The 22,463-nt window shown below is 56.3% G+C and overlaps 6 protein-coding genes across 6 annotated transcripts in view; 3 read left to right on the top strand and 3 right to left on the bottom strand.

The window, feature by feature from the left end:
- PTSG_03741 (uncharacterized protein) overlaps nt 1–3,617 on the bottom strand; it is a gene marked incomplete at its 3' end in the record, with an annotated part of 6,481 nt that extends 2,864 nt beyond the window's left edge. Inside the window, exons 1-11 of the mRNA XM_004995408.1 lie at nt 3,390–3,617; nt 3,011–3,043; nt 2,593–2,718; nt 2,315–2,428; nt 1,892–2,125; nt 1,575–1,603; nt 1,344–1,402; nt 1,099–1,164; nt 778–842; nt 403–494; nt 128–211 (exon numbers count right to left, since the gene is read on the bottom strand). Coding sequence (XP_004995465.1) covers nt 128–211; nt 403–494; nt 778–842; nt 1,099–1,164; nt 1,344–1,402; nt 1,575–1,603; nt 1,892–2,125; nt 2,315–2,428; nt 2,593–2,718; nt 3,011–3,043; nt 3,390–3,470 — 983 coding nt within the window. The 5' untranslated portion in view covers nt 3,471–3,617. The remainder of the gene's footprint in view (nt 1–127; nt 212–402; nt 495–777; nt 843–1,098; nt 1,165–1,343; nt 1,403–1,574; nt 1,604–1,891; nt 2,126–2,314; nt 2,429–2,592; nt 2,719–3,010; nt 3,044–3,389) is intronic.
- Nucleotides 3,618–3,650: 33 nt separating this feature from the next.
- On the bottom strand, nt 3,651–8,948 carry PTSG_03740 (uncharacterized protein). The gene is made up of 16 exons (XM_004995407.1): nt 8,613–8,948; nt 8,211–8,354; nt 7,893–7,966; nt 7,578–7,660; nt 7,122–7,220; nt 6,740–6,900; nt 6,373–6,441; nt 6,200–6,253; nt 5,904–5,982; nt 5,468–5,629; nt 5,152–5,285; nt 4,831–4,901; nt 4,592–4,692; nt 4,337–4,405; nt 4,053–4,149; nt 3,651–3,862 (listed from the first exon to the last, which is right to left on the bottom strand). The coding sequence occupies exons 1-16, from the start codon at nt 8,768–8,770 to the stop codon at nt 3,762–3,764; spliced, it is 1,656 nt and encodes a 551-aa protein (XP_004995464.1). The 5' UTR covers nt 8,771–8,948; the 3' UTR covers nt 3,651–3,761.
- Nucleotides 8,942–11,808, top strand: PTSG_03739 (uncharacterized protein). Its single transcript, XM_004995406.1, has 9 exons — nt 8,942–9,166; nt 9,346–9,458; nt 9,648–9,806; nt 9,964–10,056; nt 10,196–10,269; nt 10,441–10,676; nt 10,912–10,958; nt 11,186–11,275; nt 11,483–11,808. The coding sequence occupies exons 1-9, from the start codon at nt 9,001–9,003 to the stop codon at nt 11,612–11,614; spliced, it is 1,110 nt and encodes a 369-aa protein (XP_004995463.1). The 5' UTR covers nt 8,942–9,000; the 3' UTR covers nt 11,615–11,808.
- A 264-nt stretch (nt 11,809–12,072) lies between these two features.
- On the bottom strand, nt 12,073–12,857 carry PTSG_03738 (H/ACA ribonucleoprotein complex subunit 3; the record flags this gene model as incomplete). Its single annotated transcript, XM_004995405.1, has 3 exons — nt 12,073–12,170; nt 12,458–12,500; nt 12,804–12,857. 3 exons carry the CDS (start codon nt 12,855–12,857, stop codon nt 12,073–12,075), a joined length of 195 nt encoding a protein of 64 aa, XP_004995462.1.
- A 346-nt stretch (nt 12,858–13,203) lies between these two features.
- Nucleotides 13,204–17,513, top strand: PTSG_03737 (uncharacterized protein). The gene has a single exon (XM_004995404.1). It carries the CDS (start codon nt 13,354–13,356, stop codon nt 17,494–17,496), a length of 4,143 nt encoding a protein of 1,380 aa, XP_004995461.1. The 5' UTR covers nt 13,204–13,353; the 3' UTR covers nt 17,497–17,513.
- A 196-nt stretch (nt 17,514–17,709) lies between these two features.
- Nucleotides 17,710–22,463, top strand: part of PTSG_03736 (glutamine dependent NAD synthetase) — a 7,148-nt gene continuing 2,394 nt past the window's right edge. Inside the window, exons 1-13 of the mRNA XM_004995403.1 lie at nt 17,710–17,982; nt 18,183–18,243; nt 18,399–18,456; nt 18,635–18,693; nt 18,877–18,930; nt 19,092–19,181; nt 19,362–19,502; nt 19,810–19,927; nt 20,103–20,135; nt 20,328–20,399; nt 20,624–20,796; nt 21,598–21,697; nt 21,991–22,254. Coding sequence (XP_004995460.1) covers nt 17,901–17,982; nt 18,183–18,243; nt 18,399–18,456; nt 18,635–18,693; nt 18,877–18,930; nt 19,092–19,181; nt 19,362–19,502; nt 19,810–19,927; nt 20,103–20,135; nt 20,328–20,399; nt 20,624–20,796; nt 21,598–21,697; nt 21,991–22,254 — 1,305 coding nt within the window. The 5' untranslated portion in view covers nt 17,710–17,900. The remainder of the gene's footprint in view (nt 17,983–18,182; nt 18,244–18,398; nt 18,457–18,634; nt 18,694–18,876; nt 18,931–19,091; nt 19,182–19,361; nt 19,503–19,809; nt 19,928–20,102; nt 20,136–20,327; nt 20,400–20,623; nt 20,797–21,597; nt 21,698–21,990; nt 22,255–22,463) is intronic.

Genomic DNA, 22,463 nt, shown 5'->3' with positions numbered 1-22,463 from the left:
GGACGACACACACACACACACACACACACACACACACACACACACACACACACACACACACACACACACACAGGTACACAATACGAAGAGCAGAGAAAGCAATGCAGTGCGGGCCATGTAAACTGACTGTGGATCGATGGTGTTGCTCCTGTAGTTGAAGTAGATGAGAAAATAGGCGGCGGCGTGGGCAAACAGCCCCACAATCACCACCCTGCAGCGATTGCAGTCACACCACCCGCGTCAGCAACGCACAGTGCAGTGCAGTACACGGATGGAAGGTGCACAAGAACAGCCATCCAAAGCAGCAACACACAAAAGGACAGACAGACAGACAGGCAAGCAGGCAAACAGAGAGGGATACTCGGGCCATCATCGGCAACAGCAGCGACAACAGCAGCTCACCATGAGTTTGAGGTTGCCTTTCCAAGTCGCCCGAGCGTGATTCCACCGAGGATTTCAGCGCATCCGACGATGATCCCAGACAGGCCAATGTCCTGTTTGAGTGAGTGAGTGAGTGAGTGAGTGAGTGAGTGAGTGAGTGAGTGAGTGAGGGAGTGAGTGAGTGAGTGAGTGTGTGAGTGTGTGAGTGTGTGTGTGTGTGAGTGTGTGAGTGTGTGTGTGTGTGTGTGTGTGTGTGTGGGAGCGCGTTCATTTATCCAGCGGTGGGGTTGTGTGGTGCAGGAACAGCTCCAGCCATCGTACATACAACACACGCCTTCCTCTTCACGCACGCAACGCATGAGCCAGCGTCACGCACAGCAGACTGCTTCGCAGTACCTTTGGCTGGAACGTATCGCCAATGAGTGTCGGGTACACCCCGGACCAGTAGGTCAGCGCCGCGCCTGCACGGCAGACACCGCGGTCGATGGTGATTTGGGGGATGGATGGGGGATGATGGGTGTGATTGCATGGTAGTGTGAGTGGGGTTGAAAGAGTCAAACAGATGACCACAGGCGTGTTGGCAGCGTTGTCCTTTCGACGCACAGGCACACATCCAAGCAGGTCAAACTCAGCATAAACAGCAACGCAAACCAAGAGCACCAGCGAAAGTGCAGTACGCATGCATGTGTGTGTATGTGTGTGTGTGTGTGCGCGCACCGGAGTACATGATGGCGACGCTGAGCATCACCATATCCGCTTCAACGAGCAGGCGGAAGGTCGACTCTGTAAACATCAACACACACATACACACACACGCAAATGTATTGACATGCGCACGTGTGAGCGTGATCCGGAGGTGACAGCGTGCATTGTGGAGCAACCAAGCCACTCATTCCTGGTGTGTGTGTGTGTGCGTGTGCGTGTTTGCTGTTGTATTTCTTGTGGTGTGTGTGCAAACTGACTGAAGATGGAGGCAACGCTCTTCACAGTCTCGCGTTCATTCCTGGAGGAATCAGCATCGCTACGGCGTGAGCGGGGGCGTGTGCATGTTGCAGGTGGACGCGTGAGGAACATGTAGTGTGGCACGCTGCATGCCATGCAAGTGGCGGTGGTGGGGTGTGCACGCAGTGTGTCATGGTGCATGTTGCGTCGGACGGGTGTGAAGTGAGCAGGTTTGTGTCATGTCCACTCACGAGTTGACGGCGGGCACGCCCTCGTTGTTCTGCGCGTCATCACCACATGCACACAGCAGTTGGCTGGTTGGATGAGAAGAGGCGGTATATAAGCGCAGGAGACCATTCGGTTCACCCATACACCATACACAAAAGCAAGTGCACACATGCCAGCTGGTACCACTCTGTCGCACCCATACAGACAGACAACCACACAGACAAACAAACAAACAAACAAACAAACACACACACACACACACACACACACACACACACACACACACACACACACACACACACACACACACACACACACACACACACACACACACACGCACCTTGTTTTTTGGCGGGGGTTTGCGGGTGAGGAGGAACAGGAGCGTGCCACCAACTGCGACACCAAACAAGATGCGGTAGAAGAAGAGGGCTGTCTCACGGGAAACCGTGTCGCCGTGGACGATGAAGTAGAGCATGAGGTTGCCAATGAGCAGGGACGACTGCAGCTGCGCCCAGAAGATGCCCGTGTACTGTGCGCGGTTGTTTGGCAGCGTGTTCTCCGTGATGTAGTTGCCCTGTGTTAGTGTGCGAGTGTGTGTGAGTGAGTGTGTGAGTGTGTGTGTGTGTGTGCGTGTGTGTGAACTGGGCATACCTCGCTTGTGGCAAGGACAAAAGTGCGAAGGAAAACTAGCACACCGGCGCAGCACTGCCAACACATAGGTGCTGTTCATACACAACAATACACACACACACACACACTGCACCTGGGCAGTCCAGATGATGGCAGCGGAGAGACCGAGAAGAGCAGACGCCGACAGAATCAGCGCTTTGTTGAGGGTGAGGATGGATCCAATGAACAGCGCATACCCGATACCTCCCTGTGATCAAGGAAATCAGCAGCAGCAGCAGCAGCAGCAGCAGCAGCAGAGGGGCTGTGAGTCCTCGTTTTCATTCGAGGTACGCGATCGCACTGATACTCAAGCACACGCGCGTGTGATAGATGTAGGGAGACGGAAGTGGCCGCAATCGCCGGAGTCATTACCAGGAACATGGATGGGCGGGCGCCAATGTAATGGACGACAATTGGGGAGATGAAGTTGCCCAGCGCAAAGACGGCGTAGATGATTGCCAGGGACTCTGTTCCCAGTTGGTTATCGCCCATGATATCCTGTGGCAACACAGAAGCCAGATTCATACCGTCAAGGCAAACAAACCATGCAAGCAAGCGGCCGAACAATAAAGAGACGGCGATGTTGAGAGGTGCAGTGACGGGAGGAGAACAGACAGAGAATCACGGCGGCGACGCGAAGCGAGGGACGTCGACAGAAACACACAGACCCACGCAAATACATGCACATGTTCGTGCACGCATAACAACATGGTGATTTGCGCTGTGTGTTCAAGGGCATCACATGAGAGAGGGAAGGGGGGAATAGAGAGAGAGAGAGAGAGCCACGCACCTTCAACACGGTGGTTTGGAACCCTCCAGACGTCTGCATACATTTCGCACAATCGAGACTGTGAGCTTAACACGCGATTCGTCTCCAACAACATGTGGGCCGAGGCTTCATCAAGCGGCAGATCGCTTCTTGCTTCTCGAAAGGACAGTCGAAGACACAAACAGAGAGAGACAGACGAAGACAGATATGCAAACAGACAGGCAGGCAGGCACAGACACACACACACACAAATGCAAACAGACACACAGACACAGACACAGACACAGACACAGACACAGACACAGACAGACAGACAGACAGACAGACAGACACACACACACACACACACACACACAGACACACAGACACACAGACACAAATGCAAACACATAAAACGCACCTGGAAGGCCGTGAAGAGGGCCATAAAGGCAAAGCCGTGTACAACCACATTGTACAGGCCTCTGTTGCGGGTGCATACCATCGCGCCCGTCTTTCTGTGTCGGGTACGCGTCCTGGCTGTCTCGCAAACAACACAGCAAGCAGAACAAGCAGAGCAAGTGGGGGATCAAGACAAAGACGAAGCAGAGAGAGTGTGGTGTGTCACAGAGCTGGTTGGTGTTTGTGTCTCACACCACCTCCAATACTGAAATTTAAAGGAAGATGTGTTTAATTTTCGATTGGTCAGTAACACAGCAGAGACACAAAACACCACCCACCCCCACTCCGCCTCTGTATCGTCGTGCGCGTGTCTTCACGTTGCTCCGACATGGTTTCATAGGTCGTCGTGCTTGAGAAAGGGGCAGTAAGGGCACTCTTGGTTTGGGTTGGAGAAAAACACCTGCCACTGCTGTTCCAGCTTCGTAATCGCGCGGCCTGGCAACGCACAAGACACAATGTAGGCATGAGTTGGTGTGCAGCAGAGGCATTGAATTCGGTGTGACACAGGACACACGGCCACTCACGAATCGTGAGAACACAAAGCGGCCGCGAAAACGAGGGGCAAGCGTGCGAGAACAGGCCATCACACGTCACGACATGCCACGACCCATGACCCCATACTCACTGATTGAGAGGTTTTTCAGCTGGCTCTCTGGCTCCAGTTCCTCCGTGTTGATGTTGACAATCCCATCTGCGACCAGCTTCTGCACTGCGTCGTCCACCTGCACATGTGCCACGAAGGAGTAGAAGCAGGGACGATGGGGAGGTGAGAAGGGAACGCAAGAAGGGGGGGGGGGTTACAGCAGGCGTGCAATGATAAATCAACACACACACACGCGTCCATTCACATAAATATACACGCAAGGTGAGATTTGAACAAGCACTTGTGGAAGGTGGGTTGCGTCGCACCTCAAAGTCGACGTTGTTGTCAATTGTCAGCAAGAACTGCTCCACGTGCATATCCAGGTCCTCCAGAGTCTGCCATGAAAGAAACGTTGGGCGTTTGCAGAGGGGTGGTTGGATCCGCCAATAGGAGGACAACAAAGCCAGTCAGGCAGACAGGAAAAGCAGACAGGAAAAGCAGACAGGGACAGGCAGACACACAGACACCCCCCCCCCCCCACACACACCCTCCCCCCTCCCCCACACACACGACACACTGACCACGGGTCCACTCGGGGTGCATCTCCACAGGAAGAAGAAGGCAAGGAGCGATTCTTTGACTTCCTGCAGGATGGTACTGTCCTCCAAATGCGCACGCACTCCTTGAAAACACACACGCGGGCACAATGGCAAGTCAGCACACTGCGCGTGCATGTGCGCATATGTGTACATATGTGTGCATGCGTGTGTGCGTGTGTATGTGCATGTGCGTGTGGAGAATTGCAAGCCCATGATCATACCGTCATCTGAATCTGTGGTTCGCTGGTAGAGGTAGTTGGTCATGAGGTTCTGATACGTCGCTTGTTGTGTCCTGGCAGTGGAAAACAACGCAGCACAGCAAGTGAGCCTCCTCATCACGCAGGTGGCAACGAACAGTTCAGCATTACCAATAAACGTGCATACACAGACATGCGCAGGCATGCACACACACACACACACACGCACGCACACACAGACACAGACACAGACACACACACACACACACACACACACACACACACAGACACAGACACAGACACAGACACAGACACACACACACACACACACACGCGCGGCCGGACCGTATTTGCACGAGGATTTTGCTTGCATAAGTGCCAACGATGATCAAGAGGGGCGCAATTTCGGAGAAGCGCTCCTGCCACGTGGACGTGTGCCAGTCATTTTCCTCTTTCTCCTCCTCGTAAAACTGCCAGAACTGCTTGCAAGCAAGCAAGAGATACAAAAGGGTGCTGGTGAGTAAGCAGCAGCAACACGGTGTTGCCGATGAAAGTCAGCCAGGACCTTTAAACACAGATGAACACACACAGACACACAGACACACAGACACACAGACACACAGACACACACACACACACACATGCAGACACACACGGGCACCTTTGTGGCGACGGTTGCGAGGGCGACGAGGACGGCCGCGAGAACTTTGACGAGATCAAGCGCACGTGTTGTCGGGCGCTGGCAGGGAAGAACAATCTCAAAATCAGCGACAGGGATGTTCTTGAACGACTTGACAGAGATGGAGGGTGGAATTCCCGGCCGCTGTTCGAGGGGAGAGTGGAGAAGGGGGGGGGGAGACAGAAGGGTGTAAACGTTGCAGATGTCACATACAGACAGAGTCGGTGGCGTCGCTATGCGGTGTTGAAGCGCACAACAACACAACGCACAGACACACACACACAGAGACACACAGAGACATAGACAGACAGACAGACAGACAGACAGACAGACAGACAGACACACACACACACACACGCACACACACACACACTCTCTCTCTCTCACATACACCCGCAGACAGGCGTGACATGGGCACCTGTGCTGCTTCGTCGCGCTGTTCAGCGGTGCGGTAGAGAACGACCATTTCCTTGAACGTCGGCTCCTGCAGCTGGGTACTGTTGGGGACGCGCGGGCACGTGTGTGTGTGTGTGTGCGCGTGTGTGCGCGTGTGTGCGCGTGTGTGTGTGCGTGTGTGTGTGCATTGCTTGTTCAGTGGCATATTTGCAGGCCAGGTGATGGGGAATCACGACATACACGCACACATGCATGTGTCGACTGGTTTGCACAGCCATCACCAAGAACAACAACAAGCGCCCAGAGCGTTGCGCGTACACAGAGAAGAGGGTGCTGAAGGGAGCGGCAGCAATGAGGCCTTCAAGCGACTTTCTGTGTACACCCATGATGATGATGATGACGGACACATCATGGTGAGCAAGCGTTGGGTGTGAATGGGAACGGAACGTGTTCAAACATACACACGCACAGACACAAGCACGATTCACAACCTGAGGATAACTTGTCTGCTTTGCGCAACGCTGTGTTCTGTGACTGACAAGGACGGATCAAATGGCATTCTGTGCAAACGGGACAACGCGCGCACGTGTGTGTGTGTGCGCGTGTGTGTGTGTGTGTGTGTGTGTGTGTGTGTGTGTGTGTGTGTGTGTGTGTGTGTGGGAGTGAATATGCGTGAGCATGTGCATGTGTATGTGAGCGCGTGCGAGCGAGCGTGAGCCAACTCAGGGACAACGTGCTTCTGTGGGAAACGTCACCCCACCAACACATGGAGAAGCAGACCAACAAAGCACAGCAGCCAAGCGAGTGCACCAAACAAGAACAACAATCACGTGCACGCATGAGCCTCACGCATCATACGTGTCCGCGGTCTGAGCAGCGAGGGATGCCTCTGTCTCTGCATCGTCATCCTCCATGTCTCCGCGCAGGATGGCTGGCCACTTCCAGACGGAGAGGAAGAGAAGCAGCAACTGCAGCCCGCGCCAGAGCACGTGGAACATGTTGCGAAACAGCACATCCACCTGACCGTTGGCGGCGTTGAGCGTAGAGCGGAGACGGAGGAACAGAGGAGGGGGCAGTTGTGGTGATGGTGGTGGTCGTCGTGGTGGTGCCGTTTGTGAGGAAGGGCGCATGGTTGGTTTTCGTGATGAGTGCTGTCGCAACGTCAATACGCACCGCAAGCAAGCAGGCGAGCAAGCAAGCAAGCAAGCAAGCAGCAGCGCAGTGGCCGCGCAAGCAGCACCTTCTCAATGATGAAGAGCCCCTTTGTCTTGTCAAGGCCGTACCCGCGGTGATACACAAGCACGTGTCGCGTCACGTCGGCGGCATCGCCCAGCTCATCCTGCGCATGAGGTGGATGGTGTGCGGCGAGCACGTGTCAGTGGACTTGGTCGAAGCAAGAGTGCAGCATAGAGGTGGTGAGGTGGTGGTGGTGGGACAGACGGTGACAACCGAGAGCAAACGCACACCACACACACGAAGGCAAAGGCAGAGAGACGTGAAAGCACACACACACATACACACACACATACACACACACACACACACACACACACACACACACATACAGACACACGCACGCACACGCACGCACACGCACGCACACACACGCACACGCACGCACACGACACGCACACACACACACACACACACACACACACACACACACACACACACACACACACACACACACACGCACCTCATGGTGCAGGAAGAAGCGCTTGAGAAAGGAAGAGTCGAGGGCGTTTGTGTCAAGCTCCAAGTCCAGGTTTAAGGTGTACTCTGTGCACATGCATAAATGCATGTGTATATGCGTGGTGTGTTGTGTGCATGCGTGGGTGTGTGCATGAAATCCGTGGGTCACCAAGGCAACCGCAGGTAATGAAGTTGCAAGCACATTGTAAAATACCACAAAGAAGCAAAGGGTGATAACCGAAGAGCACCAAGGTGTGAGCAAGGCAGCGAGCTTGCACTGCCAGCAACATAAACCCCAAGAGGAAACACAATAGCGCACCAGAGTTGAGGGCGTCCTGGTATGTGTCCTGTGAGAGCAGCTCAAAGTTGGCCTCCATCATGGTGCGATGAAAGCTGTTGTTGGGGACCACCCAAACGCAAAACCATGAGGCACGAACGCGCGAGTGAGTGATGATCCAATCAGCGCGCGCAGTGTGTGTGTGTGCGTGCATGCGTGTGTATTGCGTGTGTATTGTGTGTGTGTATTGCGTGTGTATGTGTATGTGTGTACGTGTGTGTGTGTGCGTGCGTGCGTGTGCGTGTGCACCCCTGCATGTACTCATGCGTGCATGAAATGATGTTGAGACTGCAGACGCACTTGTCAATGAACGAGTCTTCTTCTGCCTCCACAATCTCCTCCGTGAAGCCGAGGTCGACGGTGACGTTGTTGGCGAAGAGTTGGAAGCCTTTGCGCAGCCTCCAGGACTGGTTGGTGATGCGTGAGCGGTACAAGTGATGCAGCCTGGTCGTCACACATGCACGACAGCAGTCAGGCGTGTGAGAAGGACGGCGCATGGCCAGGATACCGCAAGCAGCCAGCCAATCAATAAAAATCGTGGGTCATGATGGGCAAAGAAGAGGCACAGGTACGCAAAGAAGAGGCGGATACAGAGTGACAGACACATACACACACACACACACACAGACACACACACACACGCACACACACACACACACAAACACAGACACACACACACACACACACACACACGAAGCACACCTGCGAGCAAAGTCGATGAAGCGGAGCTTGTCTTTCTCGTCTGGAATCTCCTTGAGCAGAGCATGCATCAGGCTGTCCAGCGGCAGAGGGATGTAGTGGGACATGTTCATGCGCAGCAGGCGGCCCCCGCCTTTTGTGGCCTTGACTGGCTTCGGCATGGTGCTGCACCCCTACCCTGCGAGTGTCTGACAGCCGTATGTACCGTACTTGACGTGATGAGAGTTCACACTGCACCAGCACCAAGCACCAAGCACACCAACACCAGCACACTGCTTTTGTCTGTGGACCAACGACCTCTGAAATCAGCGAGCGACTGTTGTGTTTTCCGCAACGAACACAACACAAAAAAAAAGGAGGGAGGACAGCAGTGGAAAACACAAGCAAGCAGATGGCTGATGAGTTGTTGGTGGCTGTTGGGTGTGGCACTGGCCATGTGCATGTGGTTGGCTGCAGCCAAAAGGGTGCAGACGCCAAGTTGGCGTTGAAGGCGTCTACCCTCCTCGCAAAGCGGCCCATGTTTGCTGCGCCCCTGGATTCCACCCACATGATCACAGGTTGTGTTCGCGTGCGTGCGTGAATGTGTGTGTGTGTGTGTGTGCGTGCGTGAATGTGTGTGTGTGTGCGCGCGCGCGCGTGCGTGTGTGTGCTTATGAACTTGCTTGGTGTGCACCCACACGCTCTGCGTCTCACATGCTCTGCGCCTCGCCCGCTCTTGAAATTTGTAACCGCGCAGTGAGCCAGCAGCTGAGCGACGACGACACAACGCAAGGAGCCTTGCTGTCTGTTGCCTTTGATGAAGAATCTGGTGCAACTCGGGAACTCTGCAGAGTTCCAACCGGCGGAAAGGTGCGCATCTATGTATGTGTGTGCGTGTGTGTATGTATGTGTGTGTGTGCGTGTGCAGGTTCGGGTGCCACTGCTCTTCCTGTGATGTGTGTGTGTGTGTGCATGCGAGCGCCACACGAGACGAGGTTGCGCTGACCTCATGCCGTTGTCAATCAAAACTGCAACTCCCACCGGCTCTCACCGACCCAGGGCCCATGTCATGTGAGCGTCTCGCCGAACCACCGGTGGTGCTTTGTCACCAACTACGAAACAGGACACATCTCGTGCTGTGGACTGGACAAGGCAACGTTCAAGCTCACCGCGCCACTGTGTACCGTCCGCCAAGGCCCAGATGATTACACCGGCAAGGTGCTGCCCGTCGTCTGCATCTGCCATGCACAGCACATGGGCCGCGATAGGTGTTCTGCCACGAGTGGCGACTGCTTGCGTCTCCGTGGGCACTTCGGGTTTGTTCATTCTGTGATGGCAATGGTATTCATGTTGTCTTCCCACCACCTCGAATCAGGGGCGGCAGGACGGGTCGCACCCGCATCAGGCAGTGGCCTCAAGGGACAGCGCACACGTGTACATCTGTGATCTTGGCACCGACTCTGTCAACGTACGGACACATGAGTGTAGCACGCATGCACACGTGGACTCATGCTCAAACAGATGCATACACGTGAGTGTTGCACAGACGTGCACACCCGCATGTACACACTCATCCATAACAGATTTTCGTGCAATATCGGGTGTAGAGGTTTAAGGTCAGCGAGGAAGGACAACTTGTGTTTGTTGATGCGCTCCAAGTTCGACCTGGAGCAGGACCGAGGTGCGGTCCGCCCCTTGCTTTGCCTCCCCCCCTCACTTTCACGTGTGGTGTGCTGTCATGCATGCTGCATGCTTTGTTCGATGCACCCGCACGCGTCCTCGCTCTGCACATCTTCGTGTCAGCTCACCCGCACCAGCACGCACTGCTTGTATGCACCTGCTAACACGCCAGGCATCTCGCATTCCATCCGACGCTGCCTGTTGCCTACGTCCTGCATGAGCTTGACAACGGCGTGACTGTTGCTGCTGTTACTCCCGATGGCCGCCTCACCATTGCACAGGTGGTTGACGCGTGTGTTCCTGGCGACTACGACGCGCCGCCGCCGTTTGAGTTTTACACCGCCAACAACCACGCGGCGGAGGTCGTCGTATCTGCCGATGGAAACATCGTCATCTGCACAAACAGAGGTGCGCTGGGGATCACGAAAATGTGTGCGTGTGTTTATGTGTGTGTGCATGTGTGTACGTGTATGTGTGTGTGCGTGTGTGCGTGTGTGCGTGTGTGCTCGTGTGTGTTTATGTGTGTGTGTTTTATGGGTGCGTGTGTGTGTTTTATGTGTGTGTGTGTGTTTTATGTGTGTGTGTGTGTTTTATGTGTGTGTGTGTGTGTGCTTCCTCTCACAACCTTGGCGCCTCGTTTCAGGTCACGATTCGCTGGCAATCTTCCACGTCAACCAAGGCACCGGCCAGGTACTTGCGTGCGTGCATGCGTGCGTGCGTGTGTGTGTGTGTGTGTGTGTGTGTGTGTGTGTGTGTGTGTGTGTGTGTGTGTGTGTGTGTGTGTGTGTGTGTGTGTGTGTGTGTGTGTGTTCCTAAGAGCTGTTGTTCTCCTTCTCACGCCTTCACATTTCCCATTTTTCCTTGCCCACCTTTTCCCTCTTCCCCCGCCTGCTTTCTTCTGTTTTCTGGTGTCCAAGCTGTCTCTGACTAGCCACGTATTTACGAAAGGTGCATTGCCGTGGCATGCCGCTTTTGTCACGCAAGATCTGCTCGCCGTCACAACCCAGGTGTGTGTGTATGTATGTGTGTGTGCGTATGTATGTGTGTGTGCGTGTGTATGTATGTGTGTGTGTGTGTGTGCGCGCGTGCACGCTCGTGGCGTTGCTCAGGGCTGTTAATCTCACGTTTTACAACACACACACACATCACCACTCACTCTTGTTCTTGCTTTCTTTCCTGTCTCTACACGCGTACCATCACGATGCCACCATCAGTTCGACAAAGGCCTGAAAGGTGGCGGGTTCCTTGAACTGTACCGTCTGCAGCAGGATGGCGGCGATCAGACCACGCTCCGCTTTGTTGATGCGTTGCCCATTGAGGAGCCGCTGTGCGCGGTCCCGCTGTGACCTCCACCCACTTTTTCATCACCCTCACCCACTCACCCTCACCCACTCACACCCACACCCACACCCACTCACACCCACACACACACACACACACGCGTGAATGCATACGTATAAGCTGATGGAATTTGGGGGGGGGGGGGATTTTACTCAACGATACGATACAAAGGGCCTCGGAACAGCCGGGCAACACGTAGGGAAAAGGACAACCAGCAATCACGATCAACGTCAAGAGACACTACAACAAGAGCTGCGAGCGAGTGCGCGCCAGCGGCACACAACATCGAAAAGCAAAGCAAGCAAGGAGGGAATGGGCAAGTATAGAAGCGCTACAGCCAGATTGCCGGTCCCGCATCACATGGCATGACGTGATCGAGGGAGCCGGTTACAAGGCGAGAGACAGGGAGGGGAGAGAGGAACAGGTGGTTTGTTTGAACAGGAGGACAAGGTTACAGGCAAGGTTACAGGCGCTTGGCCGGTTGTTGTGATGGGAGAATGCCAAAGCGCTTCTTCAGCGTCACGCGGTGCCTCGAGTAGTTGTCATCCGGGGAGAATCGTGCTGTTGAGATGGCGCAGTGTGGGTGTGGGTGACAAAGAACCAAGAACACATGAGTGAGTGCGTACATGAAGCGGAATGGTGGAGGAGAAGTGCGAGCACATGCACATGCACATGCGAGTGTGTATGAGTTAGTGTGCGCAGGTGCATGTGTTGTGCGTGTGTGCGTGTGTGTGCTTGCGATATGGTGTGGTAAGTTGTGCACGCACGCGTGGTGAATCAAAACGAGTGATGAACGATGAACGGAAAAGAATGACAGCAAAGGAAAGAAGCGGCAAGCGCAAACTCACCAGGGTGTGCAGACTGTGTGGGGTTGCCGTTGGGGTCGACTTTCTGTGATGGGAACAAGGAGGAGAGCATCAGCAACGGCAACGTGTGTGAGTGAACAGCCTTCATCGAGCACACGTACGCAGGTGTTGCCAGCTGCAAAGGAAAGAGTCATGGTCCCAAAACACATCACTCCATTGTACACGGCTGTACACAGTTGTACATAGCAGAACACGGCTGAACTCGGCTGCATATGGCTGCGCACATGCACGTACACACACGCACAGCCACATACTTTACAACCACACACACACACACACACACACGCACGCACACATAATCACACAACCACTCATAACCACAACCAACCTTGAGGGTGTAGACGCGCTTGCCCTCGCTGTCCAGGTAGAACATCAGAAACATGGCTGCTGGTGCTGCTGGCGGTGAAGAGGAAGGTTGCTTTGCTTGCACGCTTGCTCGCTCGGCTGGCTCGGCTCGCTCGCTCGGTTGGCTGGTTCTCAAACACGTGAGATAGGGACGATTTGTGGAAAATTTGCATAAATTCTCGAGCCTTGTTTCGGTGACTGGTGCTGCAAAGCCGACCAACAACAAGCAACAACAAACAGCGAAGCGAAAAGGCTGCAAGCGAACCCAAAACCCAAACAACGACGCGAAAAACTTGGCTGACACTCTCACATCTGCAACAACCAAAGCACAACCCATACTCACAACCCATCCTCAACTCTCATTCTCGTCCGCTTCGACCTCGCCCCTCCCCCGCTTGTTCATTTCCCCCTTCCCTACGCTCCTCCGTTTGCCCCATTCCGTTTGTTCTTCTCCAAGGTCACCACCACACCACCACCATCACCATCTCCCTGGCGTCTTGTCGCGTTGGTCTTCTTCATGCCAACCGCGTGCCATGGCGAAGCTGGCGGCTCGCGACCATGTCGACCGGTTTCTGCGACGAGAGCTCAGCGCGAGTGAGTACCGCGCCAGCGTGGTGCTCTTCGAACCTGTGGTCTGCGTCATTGATGGTCGCAAGAAGACCGTTCGCTGGTTCGTCCTCACCAGCACAGAGGCCCTGCTGCTCGACAACCCGCCGCGCAAGATTGTGCAGCGTGTGGCCCTTGAGACCATCAAGGCAGTCAGCGTGGACGAGCGGCTCCCCAGCTTCTTGTCAAAGGACATTGGCGACCGCGCCCAGCACATCGGTCTGCACATCGCGCACCAGCTGCCGCTGCACACAAACCAAAGCAGCGCGAGCAGCTCCCGGCATGCCAGCCGAGCAGCGCTTCCGGTCGTGGAGGTGCACCCGCCGTCTCCCGTCCCCGCTGCAGCAAAAGCGCAGGCACGCCGGGGCAGCCGAGGCGCCACGCCAACCAACGCCACATCCAGCCGTGACGCTTCAGCATCCCGAGCCAGCGGCAGCGTGGACAGGAACCACACCAGCAACCGCCTCTCAGGCCCGCGCAGCAGCCGCAGCAGCCACACTGCGACCACCAAAGGCGAGGGCCACCGCGCTAGCTTGACCCTCGCACCACCCACACCAACAACAACAAGAACCGCATCCTCGGCGTCGTTGCCGGCCTCCCCAAAGTCGTTGTCCCCGCTCGTGTCGCGACGTGTAAGGCCCACAAACACTCCCCTGGCGTCATCAACAGCACCTACGGCCCAGTCATCACCGCCTTCAGTGTCTGCCCCATCCAATCTGCAAGCGCCATCACCCTCCACCCCGCGCCGGCTCACGCTATGGCGCAGCAAGGGCCAGCCTGCGCCCATCCCAGGAGACGCGCAGCCAGCGTCCACACAGGGATCCACGTATATGCCTGCGCGCATGCGCACACGTACACGGAAAGGTCAGAACAAGCATGACGTGAATCAAGGCCAGCACAGCAGGACCAGTCCAAGTATCGCCACGTTGTCGCCGTCGCCCGACCCGTCGCGACATCCGAGTAGCAGCCAACGTGCGCGGCGCGTTTCGTTATCCCCGACCATGCTCAACCCCGCCCATGACTTTGACGTCAGTGCTTACACCGCCAACAACAGCAGCAGGAGGAGGGATTCCTTCTCGCCAGCAGGATCGGCGTCGGTGCCATCGTCTTGTCCGAGATCGCGGCCAATGCCGTCGCTGTCGCCGCTGCACAACGCATCTCCATCTCCATCGCCAGCATCGTCCTCATCGTCGTCGCCGTCCCACCACCCTGCTCGCCCACATCCCCGCCGCCACACCCTGTCATCGACCGTGACTGCAACGCCAGGCTCAACAACAACAACAGCAGCAGCAGCAACAACAACAACAACAACAGCAGCAGCAGCAGCAACGGCAGCACAATCCCCATCACAATCAGTAGCATTGCCACCAGCGACGTCATCGTCCCCAACGTCGCTTGCACGGCTGGTCATTCGTCAGGGCCGCGACCGCAACAGCAGCACAGTATCCACGCGCGCATCCGTTGACCTGACACCCACTGGCACGGCCCCCAATACCAGCACGACAACAAGGGGAACGGCAGTCCCGCCTACCACAGGCGTCTTGGGCAGCCTGGCGCACCCACCGCCATCGCCGCCGCCACCACCACCACCATCGTCGTCGTCATCGTCGTCGTCGCCCGCGTCACCACAGAGCAGGCGGCGCATTAGCACGGCGTCAACGGCATCAACAGCATCAAGTACGCTGCCGTCGGCACACGACAGAGGGCAGCAGCTTGCGTCTGCCGCGCGCCTCAGCACGTCGCTGGTCAGCCTGGCCCCTTCCATCTCGTCCCGCGCGAGCACCAGCAGCGCCAGCACAAGCAGCAGCGGCGTGTGGAGCGGCGATGAGGCAGACGCAGGGCAAGCAGTGACGCGCATGGACCTGTATACCCTGGCAGCGACTTCCGCGCTTCCAGCCATATTCTGCCATCATCAAGAAGAGCTGGCGCTCACCACGCTCGCCACCGCCACCACGCATCCCCCACACGGCCATGATGCAGCGACCACGCACGCAGATGGTGGAAGAAACGGGAAACACACCAGCTACAGCAACGATCACTGCAGTGGCAGCAGCATTGGTGGTGGTGAGCACTGGCTCCCGTGCTCTGTTGGTGCGCTGTGCTCACCATCACTCGACCCCAACAAGGCAACAGCGGCGTTTCGGCGCATCGCCCATGCACTGCTGAGCGAGGCAGACGTGTCTGCCAAAACCTCGGAGCTGGACACGCTGTCAACGCTACTGCGGCAAAGCACGAGCGTGCGCCGCCTGTTCTGGAAGGAGCATCACCTCGCAGGCCATCTCATTGCGTATGCTCGCAGTGCATGCCGCTGGCTGCACAGGCGCGCACTCGCTCAACATGACAACCACAGCAGCCACAGCAGCCACAGCAGCCATCTCAGCAGCACCAGCAACAGCACCAGCAGCAACAGCAATCACGATCACCACGACGCTACCAGCTGGTGCTCTGGTGGTGGTACACACGACGATGAGCAGGAGGAAGAGGAGATTATGGACACGCTCGAATCCCTGGCGCTGGTGCTGGATGTGCTGGTACAGGCGGTGCGGTGGTCTGCGGCCTTGCCAGAGTTTTCCGCTGCTGTTGTCTCCATGGTCACGCGCAGTCGCGTGTGCGCACCAACGGCCTCTCCGCGCCAGCACACGCCGCACCACCACCACACCCTCCACCATCACGACCGTCACGACCGTCACCACCGGCATGACCAGCACCAGCGCGAGCAGCGCAGCAACAGCAGCAGGTCGTCATCCCTGGTGCCATCGCCGCAACCACCGCAGACACCACCAGCGGCAGTGGCGTGTGGCCCGGCTTTGGCGGACGTGTGTGCAGCGGTGCCTGCGATGACGGGGACGCTGCTGCGTGCATGGCCATACCCCGAGCTGCTGCTGCCGCTGGCGCGGGACGCCAAGTACGGTGCCCTCGAGCTGGCAGATGCACTCACCTCCGCCGCAGCAGCGAGCGCAGGGGCAGGGATGGTTGATGCAGCAGCCGCGTGCTCGTCATCATCGGCGTCACCGCCAACTGCTGTGGCGTCGTCACCGCCACCAGCACGCCGGCGCCGAAGCAGCCGTGTGGGCAGCAGGCTGCGACAGGAGGGCAGGCCGTCGCTCTCGGGTGCCCATCGAGGCAGCAGTGGCGGCAACGGTGGCGGTGGCGGTGGCGGTGCGTATCACAGCCATGCGCTGCGCGTGTGGTTGTGGTCTGCTGTGGGGCGGCAGGACCGCACGCGAGCACAGCGGACACCCGATGGCAGAGGCAGCAGCGTGAGCAGCAACACGAGTACCGACAGCGCAAACAGTATCCACTTTGGCAGCACCCATGGCAGCAGCAGTGCAAGCTATGATGGCAGTGAGACACCAACCCCATCCTCCCCGTCCTCGCTGCCCACGTCGTCATCATCACCAACCCCTGCCTCATCGCCATGGTCCGCAACCTCCAGCACTGTCACTGCTGTTGGGAGCGGTGGCGGTGAAGCGAGCCGTCCCTTGGCCACAACACGGCTGGCGCTGCTTGACTTTGCTGCTCGGTTCGTCATGCGCACCTTTGATATCGCGCGCGCGTGTGCACGGGAGGCGCTATCCTCACCGCCACCGCCATCATCGTCGTCACCCCTGTCGCTGTCGTCGTCGCCGTTACCGACGGTGTCCTCTTCCCGCCAGGGCCGCCGCTCCTCCGTGCTTGTAGAGCAGCAGGACGCAGCGGCAGCAGCCGCGATGCTGGACACTGCGACGGTTGCCCGCTGCTACCGTGCACTGCGCGTGCTGGTTGCGTGTCTGTCGCAGGCCGCATCTCGCGATGTTGCTGCGCAGACGTTCCTGCACACACACGGCACACGGCTTCGCTTCTCGCTTTCGCGGTGTGCGGGCTCCTGGGGCGCCACCTTGCTCACGGCGCTTGCGTACAGTGCTGCCGCCACCACCGCTGCCGCTGGAGGTGGTCAGTATGGAGACGAGCGGGAGCTGCTTGCTGCACACTGGCCGCGTGTTCTGCCGATGGTTGAAGCGCTGCTGTGCAACTCGTTTGACGACACGATCGCAGACCTCGAGCACGCCATGGCGCGCCTCGCAGCATGACATACGTGTGTGTGCGTGCGTCTGTGGTGTTTGGTGTGCGTGCGTGCGTGTGTGTGTGTGTGTGCGTGCGTGTGTGTGTGTGTGTGTGTGTGTGTGTGTGTGTGTGTGTGTGTGTGTGTGTGTGTGTGTGTGTGTGTGTTCTGACCGATTGTATCTGAATGAATCGCGACATGCACGAATGCGCGCGTGTGCGCGAAACATAAACAAACAAGGCAGAGACTGAATTCAGACCGTTCCCAGTGGCTTGCGCAAACTGCTGTGGAACAAGAAGCAAAGAGCACAAGCAAGCAGAAGCACAAGCAGAAGCAGCGACAAACCCACACCAGTCATCTTTCCTGCTCTTGCCTCACTCATCCTTCAGTGTGCAACCACCACAAGCACAGCACACAAGCACCACCAGCAGTATGTCGCTGATCACAGTGGCCACTTGCTCCCTGAACCAGTGGGCATTGGACTTTGAAGGCAACTATGAGCGCATCCTGGAAAGTGAGTCAGTCATAACAGAAGTGGTTGACGTTGTGTGGACATGTGGCAGACATTTGCGCGGTGTCGCTAGGTCCCGCCCACTCGTGTCATGTCCATGCACACACACACACACACACACACACACACACACACACACACACACACACACACACACACACACACACACACACACACATTCACACATTCACGCACATTGAAAGGTATTCGGGAATCCAAGAAGAGGGGTGCCGTTCTTCGTGTTGGCCCTGAGCTGGAGATCAGGTGATGCAAATCTTCATGATGATGCTTGCACCAACAACATTGCTTGCCCACCGAATTGCTGCCGTCACCAACGCCATGTGACAGTGCTGCGCTTACCTGCGTTTACCTGCTCATTCACCACGTGTATGTACAATCCACCACAACCGCACACGCAGTGGATATGGCTGCAACGACCACTTCTATGAGCCGGATACGTTCTATCACTCGTATCAGGTAGGATGGCTGCATTTCTGCTTCTCCTGCTTTGATTTGAGGTGTCGACAGTCGCTTCGGCGGTGGTATTTCTGCCTCGCGGTCACCAAACCAATGAGCACGCTCACACGCGCATGGAATTGCGCTCACATCTACTTCACATGCGCCCACTTCATGGCGAACACTTTTGATGGGGCAGATGCTGGCCAAGCTGATCGCCCACGAAGACTGCCAGGACATTGTCGTCGACGTCGGCCTGTACGTGAATCCTGTCTGTTTTGTGTGTGTGCGTGCGTCTCTGTGTGTGTGCATGTCTGTCTGTTTGTCTGTCTGCTTGTTTGTTTGTTTGTCTGTCTGTCTGTTTGTCTGCTTGTCTGTGTCGGTAGTGGTCGCGTACACTCGCACGTAGGGCTCTGATTGTGATTTGTGTGTGTCTACCAGGCCCATGATGCACAAGTCTGTGCGCTACAACTGCCGCATCATCTTCTTCAACGGGTGCGTTTCCAGCTCTGTCTCTGCCTCTCTCCGCCAACACAAAAGGCGTGTGTCTGTGCCTCACTTACACACACCCACACACACACACTCTCTCTCGTATACACACACACACACACACTCACACTCTCACTCTGCCTCTCTCGCTGATTTTCACGTTGTAGGAAGGTGCTGCTGATTCGCCCGAAGATGTATCTTGCCATGAACGGCAACTATCGCGAGGGCCGCTGGTTCACGCCCTGGCGCAGGCACAGGTGGGAGAGCACAAGTAACAGATCCCCTGCTGGCAGCTGGTTCAATGTCATGTGCGATGCGCTGCAACTGACAGCGTCCCAGTGAATCCAATGTTCAGAACGTTCAGAGCGGAGAGAACCACACACCCACCGACTCGTGTACACTCACCCATATGCATGCACGCATGCACAAACGTGCAGGACGCTTGAGGACTTCAATCTGCCTGCGGTGGTGCGCAAGGTGACGGGCCAGCTCTCTGTTCCGTTTGGGGACGGCGTCATATCTGCAAACGACGTCACCATCGGCTCTGAGATCTGCGAGGAGCTCTGGTCCCCAAACAGGTGTGCGCACAGCCACAACACGTTTGCTGCTGCTGATAGTGGTGGCGCTGTTTCGTAATGATGATGATGATGATGATGATGATGTTGTTGTTGTTGTTGTTGTTGTTGTTGTTGTTGTTGTTGTTGTTGTTGTTGTTGTTGTTGTTGTTGTTGTTGTTGTTGTTGTTGTTGTGGTGGTGGTGGTGGTGGTGGTGGTGGTGGTGGTGGTGGTGGTGGTGGTGGTAGATGACACTTTTGCGTTTGCGCTCCGTCCAGCAGCAACTCACCATCACCGGCACTACCACCATCCTCACACCATTACCGCCAGCCCACACATCCACATGGGCCTTGATGGCATTGACATCTTCACCAACGGGTCTGGCAGCCACCACGAACTGCGCAAACTCGACTACCGCCTCAACCTCATGCGTGACGCAACAGCAAAGGTCCCCCTCAGGAGTGTGTGTGTGTGTGTGTGTGTGTGTGTGTGTGTTGCGACTTGCTTGCTTCCTTGCGTGTTCGCCAGGATGATCTGTGCCTCCAACTGGCAACGGCAACCTCCAAACGCCATCTCACACCACGCCTGTTGTTGTTGTGTTCCCCGCCCGCTGTTCGTTGTAGAGTGGAGGCGTGTATCTGTACGCGAACTCGCAGGTTCGTTGCTTCGTTTGCCCTTACCCTGCGACTAAAATGAACACAATAGCAAGAAGAGAGAGAGTGTGTGTGTGTCTGTGTGTGTATGTGTGTGTATGTGTGTTCGAGGTTTGTGGCGGCAACTTCTGCTGTCCGCTTATTTGACAGCACCGCAGCAATCACTGTGAACCCTAACGTTGTCCTTTCCATTAGGGCAACGATGGCGAGCGCGTGTATTACGACGGGTGCGCACTCATTGTTCTCAACGGAAAGATCCTGGCGCAGGTGAGGCAGGGATTGTGCCATTGAAATTGCATGCTCATGGCTGACGGTGATGTCAGTGTGCTCTTTCGGTGATCGTGCCATTGCAACCATCCCCCGCTCAATGCTTGACGTGCGGCACAAACTATCGTCGTGCACATCGTTCACCTCCCTCATGGCCACTGCTGTTTCCTCTCCACTCCATCCTCACCACCACCACCGCCGCCGCCGCCGCCACACGTGCGCAGGGGTCCCAGTTCTCTCTGCGCGACGTGGAGGTGCTGACGGCGACGATTGACCTTGAGGACATTCGCACGTACAGGGGCTCGCTCATCTCGCTTGCGGACCAAGCAGCCGTCAGCAACGCCTACCCGCGCATCCAGACCGGCCACGACATGTGCATGGAGCACGGCTCGGCCAGGTATATGTGTGTGTGTGTGTGTGTGTGTGTGTGTGTGTGTGTGTGTGCGCATGTGTGCGTGTGCGTGTGTGTGTTTGCACTCTTGTTTGCTTATGCTGGAGGTTTTGGTTAGGTAGTGTGTTCGTTGTAACATAATTCTTCGATGATGTACATGCCACGTTGTGCTTGTTTCGCCCCGTACCATCCCCGCACACACTCACACTTCAATGTCTCCGCCACACCCACCACCTACCTCCGATCACCACACCAATGGCTCACCACTTAAAGGCCCACGCGCCCGATTGAGCCGTTTCTGCACACGCCGGAGCAAGAGATTGCGCTCGGCCCCGCCTGCTGGCTCTGGGACTACTTGCGCCGCTCTGGCCTGGTTCGCACCCTCCGTGCCTTTGCTCCTATGCTTAGATGGATGGATGGGTGCTGACGTTCGCTGTGCGTCGCACGCTGTTCCCTGCGCTTCTCTTGTGCTTCTTCCTTCTTCCTTGCAAACACACGCACCCACATGGCATCATCTCAAACCCCGCTGTTTAAGCAGTCGCATACGTGTGTGTGTGTGTGTGTGTGTGTGTGTGTGTGTGTGTGTGCGCATGTGTGCGTGTGCGTGTGTGTGTTTGCACTCTTGTTTGCTTATGCTGGAGGTTTTGGTTAGGTAGTGTGTTCGTTGTAACATAATTCTTCGATGATGTACATGCCACGTTGTGCTTGTTTCGCCCCGTACCATCCCCGCACACACTCACACTTCAATGTCTCCGCCACACCCACCACCTACCTCCGATCACCACACCAATGGCTCACCACTTAAAGGCCCACGCGCCCGATTGAGCCGTTTCTGCACACGCCGGAGCAGGAGATTGCGCTCGGCCCCGCCTGCTGGCTCTGGGACTACTTGCGCCGCTCTGGCCTGGTTCGCACCCTCCGTGCCTTTGCTCCTATGCTTAGATGGTTGGATGGGTGCTGACGTTCGCTGTGCGTCGCACGCTGTTCCCTGCGCTTCTCTTGTGCTTCTTCCTTCTTCCTTGCAAACACACGCACCCACATGGCATCATCTCAAACCCCGCCCCCACCCCATCGCCTAACCAAACGCACGCACACAATCTACAACACAACACTACTACAAAATGCAACACTCATGCATCCGTACATGCAATGCCCCCTTTGTATCCCCAAACCCCTTTCTCTTTGTGCGTTTCGCTGCAGGGTGGATTTTTCCTCCCGTTGAGCGGCGGAATGGACAGCTCATCCACGGCCAGCATCGTGTGCTCCATGTGCCATCTTGTTGTCGAGGCGATTGAAAATGGCAACGAGCAAGTTCTCGCAGATGTGCGGCGAATTGTACGTGATGAGGAGTTTGTGCCGTCGACACCGCAGGAGATTGCAGCCAAGATCTTCTTCACCATGTACATGGGCACCACAAACTCGTCCAAGGAAACACGCGACCGCGCCAAGGGCCTCGCCAACGAGGTGTGCCACTGCAGGGATGTTTGTGTCCTTGTTAACCTTGATGATGAAGACGATGTTGCTGGTGGCCTGTTGGAGTTGTTGTTGCTCTTGCTCTTGCTCTTGTGTCTCGTGTACATGTGTCACCCTGCTTCGACGGAACTCAAGGATAACTGGGCAGTCGCCTGTGCGAGGCATGTACACGTGCTCACGCCTCAGTTGCGCCCTCTCCT

The sequence above is a fragment of the Salpingoeca rosetta genome, assembly GCF_000188695.1.
Source record: "Salpingoeca rosetta unplaced genomic scaffold supercont1.8, whole genome shotgun sequence".
In the NCBI taxonomy this organism is placed as follows: Eukaryota; class Choanoflagellata; order Craspedida; family Salpingoecidae; genus Salpingoeca; species Salpingoeca rosetta.
The sequence above is the reverse complement of the archived record's forward strand: the minus strand, read 5'-3'. Positions and strand labels throughout refer to the sequence as shown.

What these genes read in the sequence shown, in the direction of transcription:
- PTSG_03740 (XM_004995407.1), bottom strand. Translation starts at nt 8,770, where the DNA reads ATGCCGAAGCCAGTCAAGGCCACAAAAGGCGGGGGCCGCCTGCTGCGC. An exon ending in GGCTCTTCATCATTGAGAAG is followed by an intron (nt 6,901 to 7,121) that starts GTGCTGCTTGCG and finishes GCCAACGGTCAG; the next exon opens with GTGGATGTGCTGTTTCGCAA. An exon ending in AACCACAGATTCAGATGACG is followed by an intron (nt 4,693 to 4,830) that starts GTATGATCATGG and finishes TGTGTTTTCAAG; the next exon opens with GAGTGCGTGCGCATTTGGAG.
- PTSG_03739 (XM_004995406.1), top strand. Translation starts at nt 9,001, where the DNA reads ATGGCTGATGAGTTGTTGGTGGCTGTTGGGTGTGGCACTGGCCATGTG. An exon ending in TCAACCAAGGCACCGGCCAG is followed by an intron (nt 10,959 to 11,185) that starts GTACTTGCGTGC and finishes CTGGTGTCCAAG; the next exon opens with CTGTCTCTGACTAGCCACGT. An exon ending in TGCTCGCCGTCACAACCCAG is followed by an intron (nt 11,276 to 11,482) that starts GTGTGTGTGTAT and finishes TGCCACCATCAG; the next exon opens with TTCGACAAAGGCCTGAAAGG.
- PTSG_03737 (XM_004995404.1), top strand. Translation starts at nt 13,354, where the DNA reads ATGGCGAAGCTGGCGGCTCGCGACCATGTCGACCGGTTTCTGCGACGA.